Here is a 13,569-nt window from a genome sequence, read left to right as displayed (position 1 = left end):
CATTTACAAACAACCCTTATCCTGCACTTGATTCCAGAGAGCAACTCACTAAGGACATTGGGGTTTCATACCCTGGCTGGTGTGGCTCAGTGGATTGAGTGCTGACCTGCAAACCACAAGGCCGCTGGGTTGATTCCCAGTCAAAGAACATGCCTGGGTTGTGGGTAGGTTCTCACCTTGGGGCATATGAGAGGCAACCAATCAATGTATATCTTGCATATCAATGTTTCTCTCCCTCTCTTTCTCCTTCCTTTCTCCTTTATCTAAGAATAAATAAATGAAATCGTAAAAAAAAATTGGAGTTCCAGAGTCAAGAGTCCAAATTCAGTTTGAAAATCGAAGATCCAGTTTCCATGTCTGGAGAAATAAAGAATCTGATGAGCCTTAGGAACAGTAACACACCAGGACTGAGATCTCTGATATGAGTGAGTTCAAGGTACAGAAACTACACACAATGGCACTCATCTCACTAGCAACTGTCTTATTTCTCTGAAGCCAGAAGAGGATGGACTGAGAGACAAACCAGTATATTTGACGTTATCAGCCTGGGCTCCACATCTCGCTCACTCTTCCTGGGAACATGCCCTTTTAAACATACCTTTGGCTTCTCTGGAGGCCGAGCCTTCTGGCGGACAGACATGGGGCACCACACCAACCTACCAATGGAGCAAATGTCAAGGAATATAATGATAAACTTATTCATATCTGTTTAAAAAAACATAAAAAGAAGATTTGAGTGAAGACCCAAGAAATGTTAGTCTCAGCTGTGCAGTAAACCTCTGGACAGGTCATAGGTGGACACAGCCCACCCCGAAGGATGGAGGATGGCAGTCATAGGGAGAGGAAGCAGATGTCTGTTCTCAGTGGCCTCCCACACCAGGCAATATGGCAGGGCCCCAGGGTCCTATCTATGGGACAGGCGGCTGGCTCTCTGCCCTGTACTGATCCCTATATACTCCCCATCCTCATTAATAATGGGAACAGGGAGAGAGCAAGGATGGAAAACTGGAGTCAGAAAAAGTCTTCTTGTAGCGTGGTCATTGAAACAACCTTCCTCCCGGGGTAGTCTTGGTCCTGTGGCTCTGGTTTCAGAATCCCCCTTGCAGAACCCCTGGGCCAGGCAATTTGCCTGTTTGTCTCTAATCCTTTCAAATTGCCCTTGGGAAGGCCAAAGCCAGGCAGCCAAGCTGTGGTTCCCTCACCTGTAAAATGGGCCAACTAGTATGATGAATAATTAAGCCAGGGAGCCACAGAGCATTCGGATCATGAAAGACAGTTGCTAAAAGCAAATTAATGGGGGAAAACAAGAAAGCGTGGTTGGTATAGGAGGGAGTGGCAAAAGAGGTCAGAAAACTTGTGGGGAGTTGGCTCAGGTCGGAGCCAGGCAGAAGGGCATGGCAAGGCAAGACAGGGGACAGTATAGGGTCCACGGAATGGAGCTCAGCAAAAGCTCCACTCTCAAACCACCGCTAGCCATCCGCAGGTGCCTTACACCGCGAGGGAGCGCAGGGAAGGCAGTGCGCAGATCTGAGGCCCCGCCCCACCCCTCCCCAGCTCCGCCCAGTCCCCCCTCAAGCCCGCCTCTGGCCCCACCCCATCCCTAACCTCTCCCCGCCCCTCCTAGCCACATCCCCCCAAGGCCCGGAAGTGAAAGCTGCACAGCGTTGACCCGACCCAGCAGCACAGCGGGAGCGTGATTCCGGTGATTCAGAGGTGCGGGATTCTGAGCTGGTCAGGGCAATCCCTGCCGGCGCCATGTCCCGGAACCTGCGGACCACACTCATTTTTGGCGGCTTCATCTCCCTGGTCGGCGCCGCCTTCTACCCCATCTACTTCCGGCCCCTAATGCGGCTGGAGGATTACCGTGAGTGACCTCTGATCCGGTGTGATGACCTAGTCCCACTACTCCCAGCCCCCCACTCATGTCCATGTGGGGACATGGAAAGATCTTAGCTCCAGAGTCAGGCTGGCACGGGTTTAATTCTACTGTGGCGGCTTTGTGACTGTAGGGGAGTGACTCAGTCTCTCTGAAACAGCATCCTCATCTATAAGTAACTATTTCTACAATATCTAAAATCAAACCCTCTAGCCGCCCGTGAGACTCAAAGGTGGTAATTAAAGCAATCTGCACATAGTAGGTCAACACTAAACACTAGTTCATACTTATTATTAACATTAACCGACCGCTTGTCATTGTTGTCATTGCTTGTCATTGTTGATTGGTTAGGCATACAGTGAGTGGATCGCTTTCATTTCTGGAACCTCATTCAGAGGTTGGTATTATCACCCGTTATACAGGTGGGGAAACTGAGGCTCATGGAGGTTATATAGCATGCCCAAGGTCACACACCTAGTAAGTGGCAAGATAAATATTCGGACCAGTCCTCTGTCTCCAGAGCTTCCACTCACTGTAGCTGGAAATGGTGATGTTGGGGGAGGCAGATTGAACCCTAATCAAACTGAGCTTCAAGGTGATTTTCCTGGCAACTTCATTTCCACTCCCAAAGATGTCTTTGGGTGGAAATGTTTCTAACCTAAACTGTTAACCTGGGCTTTTTAGTTATTCCTCTTTTCTCAAATCTTTTTTCAGATTCTGCTGTCTTCATTTTAAGCTGGTTGCTCGCATGACAATGGTAGATATCCTGGGAGTAATTTTCCTCCTCGATCATTCAAGTCCTATCATGCTAAAAGCCAAACTCTCCTTCCTTGAGACCTATACCTCAGCAAGGATTAGCACTTTGATACATCTGAAACCATCTGTCAGAGAGAAAATATTAGGCATTAGAGGCTCATTTTGTTCTCCAGGAAACCTGAATCATCTTGAAGTTGAATGAGAGCCAGCCCTGCCCCTTGAGAATATTAGTAGAGGCTGAAAGCTTGGCAATTTGAAGGTGAAAGCTCCGTGTAAATGCTCTGCCCGTTACAAATGCTACAACATTTGGTTTCTGAAGGTAGAGCCTTTTAAATACACACTTAAATTTCCTTGTAGCTTCTTTTCATCAGCAAGATTAAAATGGCCTCTGTGCATTCCGCCTTCCAGCCTATGCACTGTGCATGGGGGTACACAGGGCTGCGTGAAGCCCTGCATAATCTATTTCCATCGTCCTTATTGGATCCCTGCCACAGGCTATTTTATTATGGCCTTGAGCATTGAACATGGGATGAGGGGGTCTGCTTTGGATCCTACTAGAAGAGTTTCAGTTTTGAAGACTAGAGCACTGGCTTTTAACTGGGGGTAATTTTTGTCCCTCAGGGGACATTTGGTTCTATTTAGAGAGGTTTTGCTTATCATAGCTGGGGGTGGGATGGGGTGGAGTGGATTGAGTGTGCATCTAGTGGATAGAGGCCAGGCATGCCACTAAACTTTGTCCAGTGCACCGGACAACTTCTCATGACAAAGAATTACCCAGCCTAAAATGTGAATGGTGGCAAGATTGGGAAATCCTGGCCTGGACCAGGTGATCAAGCTGTGGTTTGCGCCGTGGATCCCAACTACAGCCTGTAGAGGTTCTCTAGAATCTGCATTTGTCTGAGTCACCTGAGACAGACAAGTCAGGCCTGTGAACACTTACTGAGTGGTTACTGAGTGCATTTTTAGCTGGAGGGCAATCTACACCTGCCCACTTTATGGTTCAATTTTCACTAATTTGGCCAATTCTTATATGAGAGTCATAACTGATTGTTTTAAACAGATAAATAATACTAAACAAACAGTATGTCCTGAAAGTTTATCAGGGTACATGCTCTGTCTGGCGCCCTTCCAAGCACTTGATACATATTAACTCTTGTAGTTCTCATACCAATCCTGTATGGTGGCTGCTCTGTGAGCATGGCCCCATTTTACATGTGGATAAAATGAGGTATGGAATAGATAAGTAACTCGTACCAGGACCCACAGCTGATGAGTCACAGACCTGGGGTTTGAACCATGGCACCATACTGCCTCTTTAAGGGAGTGAGAAAAGGACGTGAGGCAGATGAGGGTCTAGCAGATGAGGACCTTCAGGTAAACAACCTCTGAGCTCGTCCTCTTTCCTCATCTGTAGCAGTGGAGCTTGTGGACCAAATTTACGGGTTTTGGGATGTTTTTAGTGAGGTAAACAGGTGAGATAGCACCCATAAAAACATTGAAAAAATAAGGACCCCCAAGAGCAGGGATGTGAGACAAGAACATTTCAGCGGGTGGACCCCCCCCCGACACCCCCCCCCCCCCCCCGGGCTGGCTGGCCTGGCAGTAGCCTGGGGTCCAGGCAGGTGAGGCATTTGTGACTGGGAAACCGATGGGAGGACAGAGCTTAAATGAATTTCAGCTAGCACTTATTTAGCTTTTTAAAAAGTTTTTTTTTAGCCTGGATTTTAGTAATTACTACATACCTGTCACTGCGGCAGGTGCTGGGTGTACCTGACTGACAAGGCAGAGCCTTTCTCGCTGTCTCACTTCACCTTTGTCCAGCCCACCTCCCCCACCCAGTGCTTGGACTCTGAGCTGGCCCCCTGCTTCTGCCCGGCCGCACTCCCAGCCTGCTCTACCGGCAGCCACGGTGGTCTTCCTAGTTACTTTTCACTGCTCATTTCTACCTTATTTGCATCTGTAATCAAAGAATGTGGACTGTGAACATTCAGATTCTTTGATATTGGTGAAGATTTGCTTTGTGACTTAGTACAGATCAATTTTCACAAATGTTTTTTATGTGCTTAGAGTGATGCGTCATCTCTGGTTGTTGGATATGGGTCTATATATGTTGATTACAGATCAAGCTTCTTAATTCTGGTATTTATTTCAGTGGCTATCTTGAAGCCAGGTTATTACCTGCACATAACCTAGAATATTCTGGAGAATTGTTTCAGTTATCATCATGTAGAGGTCTTCATTATCCCTAATAATCCTCTCTCACTCTTTTTATCAATATTATAGTAACCAGCTTTCTTTTGGTTAATATTTTCCTGGTATATCTGTCCTCTGATAGTCCGCCTGAACTGGAGTTCTAATCCAGTCGGATCATTTCTTTTCATTGTTAGATTGCGTTCATTTTCATTTGTCATATTTACTATTATAGTTACTTTTATTTTTTCCATCTTATTTTGTGTTTTCTATTCTTCTATCTCTATATTCCTTTTTTCTCCTTTATGCCTTCAAGGCTTTCTTTTCCTCCCTCCTCTACTATGTAGTTAGAAAGTTCACATTCTGTTTTTATTATTTTATTATTATTACTTAATGTTAGTCATGTCTTCTACCTGGGTATGAAATACACAAAGACCTTAGAAGCCCAAGCCCCGTCCTAGTGCCGTGTATCACTTCAGTCCTGCACTGTGTTTGCTCCTGTGTTTAAACCACAGTGTTTCACACAGCCCCTGGTTGCTTCTCTTTGCCCACAGTCTTTGGGCTCCAGTCCTTGCATCTCACTCCTTTCTAGTTTCAGTTTTCTTCCTTCTGAAATACATTGGTTACTATTTCTTCAGTGAGAACTGGTAACTGGGAAAATTCATTCTCGTCTGTTAGAAGTTGGATAGAAATCCCGGTCTCCGGCTGTGGTTGTCGTCCTGCCACTTGTTCTTTGAGTTTGATCACGTCGCTTGACTAAAATACTTCACGAACACTCTGCTGTCCTCCGAGTCCAGCCAGTGGAGGGTCACTGAAGTATTTTCATCGGAGAAGGAGCTGATGAGATTCGCTCTTTGTAGGCATTGCTCTGTAAGGTGAAGGCGGCCCAAGAAGGGTCAAGGCTAGTGGCAAGAAGACCAAGTAAAGGAAGGCTGTGCTTCCTGTGGCCACGGGAAAGGAGGGGGAGGTGACTGGACCCTGAACCAGAGTGGTCGTTATGGGACTAGGAAGAAGTATTGAATTTGGGAGCTCTATTTAGGAAGTCAACTCCATATGGATTTGTGACTGATTAGCCACACAGTAAGGGAGGGGGAGGAAGGGGAGGCACTCAGCTTTCTGGCTCCAGCAGCTGGGGAGATGAAGGTGCTGGTCATTTAGTAAGAAACACAGGAAGGAATCGGTTTTGCAGGTGAGAGGACGAGCTAGTTGCAACTGGGATGTGTTGAGTTTCAGGTGTCAGGATGTGCTCTTGGAGATTTCCCACAGGCAATGGGAGGTGCTAGTCTGGAGCTGAGATCCAGGTCTGAGCTGAGCTAGAGATGCAGCGTCATCAGCATTGGATGGGAAAGGAGGTAAGGGCTCCCAGGCAGCATCCAGAGACTGAAAGAGATGAGCTGGCTGAGGACCAGGATGCTGGTGGTGAACATGGTTTGAAGAGCAAGCAGTCAGGAGAAGGGATGGTGGCCAGAGCGAGAGCATTAAAGACAGCTCTTCACGGAAAGGGGTGTGGTCACCAGGGTTAGGCTTCTTGGGGGCAGAAAGATAAGTGAAAATAGCCATCGGATTAAAAAAAAGGTCATTTTGTTAAGAATGTTTTTGGTGGATTGGTAAGAAAGCAGACTGCAGGGACTGAAGAGTAAAGAGTGTATGAAATAGTGTGNTGAGATCCAGGTCTGAGCTGAGCTAGAGATGCAGCGTCATCAGCATTGGATGGGAAAGGAGGTAAGGGCTCCCAGGCAGCATCCAGAGACTGAAAGAGATGAGCTGGCTGAGGACCAGGATGCTGGTGGTGAACATGGTTTGAAGAGCAAGCAGTCAGGAGAAGGGATGGTGGCCAGAGTGAGAGCATTAAAGACAGCTCTTCACGGAAAGGAGTGTGGTCAGCAGGGTTAGGCTTCTTGGGGGCAGAAAGATAAGTGAAAATAGCCATCGGATTAAAAAAAGGTCATTTTGTTAAGAATGTTTTTGGTGGATTGGTAGTGCAGAAAGCAGACTGCAGGGACTGAAGAGTAAAGAGTGTATGAAATAGTGTGTGTGTGTGGGGAGGGGGGGAATGACAGAGTGATTTGCAGCAGGTCCAGGGGTCTAGGGAGAGTTTTGTTTGAGTTTTGTCTGGGAGAGCCCAGAGGGTCTCTGAACAAAGATGCTAAAGAGAGAAGACGGCAGTTGGCTTGGGATCTCAAGACCAGATGGAGGAGAGAGCCTTGGATGGAAGGCAGGACACCTCTCCTGCCAGCTCAGGAGCAAGGGCAGGTTCGGATGCACCTACAGTAGGTTTGACGTTAGGAAGCAGTGGACACTTCCAGGTAATGACTTCCATTCTGGTCATGTATGTGAGAGGCACAACCACCAGCCCTCTTCGCCAGTCCTCCTGGCTTTGCTGTTTTGCTTCCACCATTTAGCCACTCCTCGTAGCCCTTCCTGTTGGGTCTTCCTCTTCTGTCTGTCCCTCATACATCCTTAGGATTCTGGGCAGACCTAAGAGAAGCCCACAGTTCTGGGGAGGGCAGGGCCAACACCCAGTCCTTGAGAGGTGGAGCCAGTGGCCACGTAGGGCTCTAGTGTAAAGTCAGCGTGGGCCATTGAGCTGGGCTAGTGGGACTGATGCTGGCCAGCCTGGGTGTGGGGAATGTGGAGACAGGTAGGTTCCAGGGCCTCTGTTGGAATAAGCCACAATGCAGCAGAAAAGAGGAGGGAGGTGCTTAGGTCAAATCAAGCCAAGGGGATCTTCCATGCTTTACAATCAGGCAAGCTGCTACCATCACAAAACTGCTCATGGGGTTTCATGTTGACATTCACTGTGATCTTCAGCCCTTTCACTAACCCAGCCAGACTATACGCAGCATTATGTGAAGTACAAGGTCAGTTCTGCATATGATGCCTTGGTACAATGAACACGGGGAGATGGCAGTTTGCTTTGGTGGTCAGTGATCCCAAACAAGTATGGTGACCATTGTGCTTCTGGAGGGGATCCCAAATGTTGCCTTTAGCTCTCCTCCTGTGGCGCAGCATGGCTTGTCTGAAGAGCCCATGTTCAGGGACAAGTACAGACACTGTCACCTGAAGCCTAATCTGTGTTTGTATCCTAGAGCTAGGTAATGATCTTGAACGTGGCCTTTTAACAACAACCTCTATATGGCATGTTAGGCCAACCTGTGACATCAGACTGAATGAGGTCATTTTCTGTAATCCTGCTCATTTTTAAACTTGTTAGATCTTCAGAAGCATAAAAATCATAGTTTTGCCAAGGACCCCATGCTCCCTAAATCCTGTCATATAGGTGATTTATCCCAGATCATTTAGTGAATTGCTGGGTGGACACTAGACCCTGACTCCTCAACCTGTCTGCTGTTCACAGATGTCCAGTCTCACCTGACAGCAAGGAGTGTTTAATAGCAGAGTGTGGGTTACGTGCAAGAGCTGTGGGAACCTGCATTCTCCTACTGCTCGGTTGCGTTTGGCTGCAGCTTGCTGCTCCCAACTAAAGCACATTGTACAGAGTCTGAATACAGTTAAAAGAAATCACTTGATGCAGAAATCATTCCTGCCAAAGGGACATTTTCCCCATTACGTGCCAGGTGCTTTAACATGCTTTTTATTCCTCTCACCGTGGAGTCAAATGAGATGCACAGACAGACAAGTCTTATTCTCTAACCAGCGTTACAGAGCTCTCTGGATTCGACTAGATTCTGGTGAGGAGACAGAAGCGTTTACAGGATTGGGAGGAGCCAGTGCCTCCCTGGCCATTTGGTCCCCCTCCGCCGCTGGTTCACGCTCACACTCGTCCCCAGGGCCCATCTGGTTCTGGATTTCCCCGAGCACACCTGGAGGCTGTGTGTGTCCAGGCAACAGCAGCAGGTGGGAGCTGTGGGAAAGGAGTTTTTAAATTTTATATTTGCTATTTGAAAACATCTCCTTTGAAGTCATCATCACAGAACAATCACAGTGTTGTTGGACTTCCTTATACTTGTTTTGCAGTTGTGTCTTTTCATTATTCAAAAAACAACCCAACAGGAAAGACCTAAGAATTGTGCAGTAAATTTCTGTATGTCCTTCACCCAGATTTACCAGTTAACGTTTCACTACATTTGCTTTCTCCCCATATGTAAAACAGCATATACGTGTAGACACATACATATATAATTATACCTACATGTAATAGGATCATTACTGGTGTTTTGCTGCACCCTTTGAGAGTAAGTTAAAGACATTGCGAATTCTCATTTCATAACACTTCGGCGTATATTTCCAAAAGAACAAGGACATTCTACATAATCACAATACAGTGATCCAATCCAGGAAATCTGATATTGATACAAATGCTATTATCTAGTATTTAGTCTACCTTCAATTATTGCCACTAGTCCATTTAGGTTGTGAGTAGTTGCTTTTATTTTAACTGCTTTTATTCTATTGGCAGGAGGAAATGGGGCAGGGGGTCTTGAGGTCATATTCTGCACCTGGTCAATATGGCCATTAGTATAAGGATGTGTTCTCATTTTCAAAGACTTAAACGTTATTAGGTGACTTCTTTTACTGCCATACAGAAACCTGCCAGTCTGCATGTGTTACCAGTTTAATAATATGCCCTGGCTTTTTGACAAAAGATAGGGATCCTCAATTAAAACCACAAATCACACCACTGCCTTAGCACCAGGGGGCAGAGTCGGGCTTGCGGAGACTCCGGAACGGGGCCTTTTCTAACCGGCGTTGCAAAGCCCCAGGCCTGGTGTCGCATATTAGTGTTTTAATCATTTCACTCCTGATAGAAACTTGCTTGCTACTGAAAAGTCAGTAATTGGCTTACCCTGACTTGTTCACCTAGTTAAACCCCTGACTTGGACATTGCCCTTTTCCCTGAGGTTCACAGACTTATGCTATTTCTCTAATGATAACAAAATAGAAACCTAACTGCCAGCCTCATCAAGATGTACTTGCTAAATCCTGGAGGACCAGTTTGTTTTAGCATATTCTGCATTTGCAAACGGTGTCTTTGTGTCATATGGTGAATTTATATAAGACTGCTTTGGCCTTAGAGTATTTATTACTCTAAGACATTACTCTTAGACATTAACAGATTAAAGAACCAGAGGATATAGATAGGAGGCTAATACCAGTTATCAGTGAGTCAGAACCAGTTCAGCAAATCAGTTTAAATTGCCTGTCCAAGCCAAAAAAAAAAAAAAAAGTGTGGTTGCATAAGGACAAGGATTATAAAGAGATTATGGTCTATTTAAAATAAATCCTCAGCCTTTCTCCAACCTCATTAGCAATTAGCAAGAAAGTGTGAAGACAGAGATTCCTTTCTCTTCACTTGGTTCCCCACTGCATTCTGAGAGGTTCAAACACAATTAGGCATTCTGTCCTTGCCGTCAGAAGTCAGCGTCCTTCGATGCTGGCAGCCTGCCAGCTCCTTTGGCTTCTCAGTGCCTCTCAGAACGTGTCTGATGCGCCAGGATGTCTGATTTCCTTGAATCTGTGGGTCTAGAGTGCTTTCTGACAATTTTTTTTGAAAATTACGTCACTTCCCTCTTTCATAATACTGGAAAATGGACCTTTTGGGTGTGGAAAGTTGCGTCTTTTTCACCTGGCATGGTCAGTGACAGTATCGTCTTTTACTAATTGGCGTTTTCTAAGAGCATCATGATTGAGACACATCTGTACTCTGAGACTTGCGTGTTGACAGTGGGTAGGGCTCTGCCCTCCAGGACTTCATCTTAGGAAACGAGATCACTGGTTCAGTTATTTTAGAAACTCTAATAACACCTTAGAAGCTCTGTTGTCACCCACTTCAGGTGGGGGGACATCTTCGGCATATCTTGGTCTAGGGGGTCTTTGTTGCTGTTCACTCGCTGCTTTTCAGAGAGGCCCCACGAAACCACAGCCGGCCGTTGTCTGTAATGGGCTTCATTATGCGCTGTCTTCTCTCTGCCTCTCTCAGAATTGGATATCAAGATTCACATAATCCCTATTGCCCAGCGTTTTATTTGCCGAAGCAAAACTTAGCATTGACAGAACTATCAGGTAGGTCACTTAGGATTGACTTTCCGTCACATCACCGGAGAAGCAAATTCAATGAATATTCGATTTGGCAAAACTCTATCTCTTGTACTTTTATGCTTGTGTAACTTTATGAGAATCCAGAGGCCAGAATCAAGAAAAGGGCCTAATATTAAATAAGAGCTAAATGTGGATTTAAAGAAACACTGTCAGCCTGATTAAAACAAAGGTCTGATTACAACATTTAATTACTATCATTTAGTAGTAAACATCCCTTGGCTCCAAGTCTTTCCTCTGAAAAGCCACCATTTGTTTTTCACGGTACTTAAAATAATAAGTCTTTGTTTTCACAGACCGTGGGTTTACTCTAAACCACTTAGAAAGATGTGTCAGAGTGCTTGAAGCCCACAGACAGAAAACGCCCAATTTCTCTTGGCCCTGGCCTGTTGGACATCTCCAAAGAGCTCGGTTAAGCTGCTGTAGCTAAAATGCACTTTCTAATTGGCACAGCACCTGCAATCAATTAGGGAAGCTTCAATTATCCAAACCAAAGCCACCCACCCAAAGATTAATTTTCTGCTCTATTTCCTATAAAAAACATAGCATATTTAGCTCCAGGCCTAGTGGAGTACATTTTAGACGTATAAACTACATCATTTTCTGTTCATTGTACTTGGTCCTTCAATTCAGCAGCCTTCCCCTCCTAATATCACGCCCACCAGTTCTTTCAAAATTGTTCATTTTCTATTGTTTTGTTGCCTTTCCAAAAATGCTGAGCGCACAGAGAAAAGATGCTAGTTGGGAGCTTTTCTTTTGAAATACGGCTTTCTTTCTTTTTACTGAAAGTATCCAGGCTTTTTGCTATAGGACCCACCTTCTGTAACCTAAAAGCTTTGAGTAATGGTGGCCTGAATTTAATCCCACTCATATATTGGTTTTTAATTGCCTTGTCATTGTTGCATGTAAATACAAAGACTTCCACCACCCCTCCCCCCTTCTTGCTAAAAAAGTAATTTTTCTGTTGTTTTTTTCAGAGAAGGAACAAGCTATTAATCGGGCTGGTATTGTTCAGGAAGATGTGCAGCCACCAGGTAAACTTAAAAATCAAAACAAAGACTCATTTGTACTGTTGGGGGGATGGGGGGCGGGTGTTTGCTTTGCAGTGGGAGAAATCACTTTAGTTTAGAGACTGGGATTGTGCTGCTTCCCTCACAGCAGGTGCCACTTCACAGGTGCCACCCCAGGATTTCATTTTAATATTTCCCTCCAGAATATTTTTTGCAAGTTTACAGGTCCCTCTTTTGCATTTGCTAAGTGGGTGTGAAAATGCAACATGTTCGATTCAGTATGAAGCGTGAATAGCTGTTTTGAAGACTTACTTACCAAGCACCTATTTAAACCCCATCCCCACAGGGGAAATACTGTTTACCTGGGAGCTATTTTAATTGATGCAGGATTCCGCTTTATACAAAAGCTCAGAAGTTCACTCTATGGCTGGATGGTTTGTTACTTTCAGATGATCCAAGTTGGCTGAGAATGAGATGTTCCAGCTTATGAACCCAAACTCTTGTAATCGGTGGCAACATTCTTTTTAATTTAGTTTTTAACTAGGCCAGATACGTGTCTTCCTACCGTGGAGCCATGTCTGAGCCAGGTGAAAGTCTCGTGGCTGCCGCGGCTTCCCAGCTGTCCAGGCCAGGGCAGCGAGCCCGCACTCTCTCAGACTGCGTGTCAGTAGCGCCGCTGAATTCTGATGTCATTTCATTTGTTGGGGGTTGAGGGAAGTGTAACAGGAAGTTTGAAAATGAATCCTGTTTTTATGCATGTTCCTTCCTATAGGGTTAAAAGTGTGGTCCAATCCATTTGGCAGGAAATGAGAAGCCTGTCACCAACTCTGTTATGAAATTAGACATCTTCATGCTCCCTACTCCACAGCAAGCGTGATGAATCACCTCACTACAGAACCACCGCTGGAGAAGAAAACTCTGTAATGCGGCAAATAAGAGTACCGTGCACAAGGATTAATATTTCCCCTCTTAGCCATCAAAAGAACCCCAGAACAAATCACGCCATTAGGAAGGTTTTGTGATTCGGTTTCCCTTTCTAAAAATGAAGCTGTCTCACCCAGCTGTGTTTGGAGATCTCACTGTTCAGCCTGTACTTCTCACCCAACTGTGCTGTGATAGGCCGCAAGCAACCAAGAGCCTTGGGAAGACCCTACTTTGCTTGCTGTCTCCCAGACAGGAAATTTCACTGAAAAACCAATATGCCGAGAAGCCTTATAGAGCTCTTTGGAAATGTTAAAGTTGATAAAACTCTTCGGGGACAAGGTTCATTGTACTCCTTAAGAATAAACTGTTCAGCTGCACTAACTCGTCGCAGGTTGCTGCATGTTGGAAAATACTATGAAGCAATTCATACTAAATGGGAGTGCATGCCGAGTATGGATAGGTGTTAAATTAACAGAACTGAAAATGTGCATATTAAAATGATTTTTACTTCAGTGATGCTTTTTGGTAAATCTTTTCTTAGAAACTTATATCAAGAACTATTTGACTAGATATTTGACTGCATGGTGTTTGTCAATCTGTATACAAGTAAAAAATAGCAAATTTGTTGACAAATATTTATGTGTTCTGAGGTTCCCTACCAGGTGCCTAAGTGCTGGAAAGATGAGCGTGAGAATACTTCCTTCCCTGCTGCGTGTCTGGCCTCACACTAACATCTTTTCTAGTTTTAGATCTCCC

General features: G+C 45.2%; 1 protein-coding gene across 2 annotated transcripts; it reads left to right on the top strand.

Moving 5' to 3' along the window:
• Positions 1 to 1,625: 1,625 nt before the first annotated feature.
• SMIM20 (small integral membrane protein 20) lies at positions 1,626 to 13,325 on the top strand. Of its 2 annotated transcripts, none has more exons than XM_037044780.1 (3): positions 1,626 to 1,864; positions 11,857 to 11,913; positions 12,693 to 13,325. In XM_037044780.1, the coding sequence occupies exons 1-3, from the start codon at positions 1,756 to 1,758 to the stop codon at positions 12,764 to 12,766; spliced, it is 240 nt and encodes a 79-aa protein (XP_036900675.1). In that variant the 5' UTR covers positions 1,626 to 1,755; the 3' UTR covers positions 12,767 to 13,325. The 2 variants fall into 2 exon arrangements, with proteins under 2 accessions (XP_036900675.1, XP_036900676.1); XM_037044781.1 differs by having other exon boundaries at positions 1,628 to 1,864; positions 12,662 to 13,325.
• Positions 13,326 to 13,569: the final 244 nt, after the last annotated feature.

This window comes from Sturnira hondurensis, unplaced genomic scaffold, assembly GCF_014824575.4.
Source record: "Sturnira hondurensis isolate 20B ecotype Veracruz unplaced genomic scaffold, ASM1482457v3 Scaffold0000780, whole genome shotgun sequence".
Classification (NCBI taxonomy): Eukaryota; Metazoa; Chordata; class Mammalia; order Chiroptera; family Phyllostomidae; genus Sturnira; species Sturnira hondurensis.
Note: the sequence above shows the minus strand (reverse complement) of the source record. Positions and strands in the feature narration are given on the sequence as shown.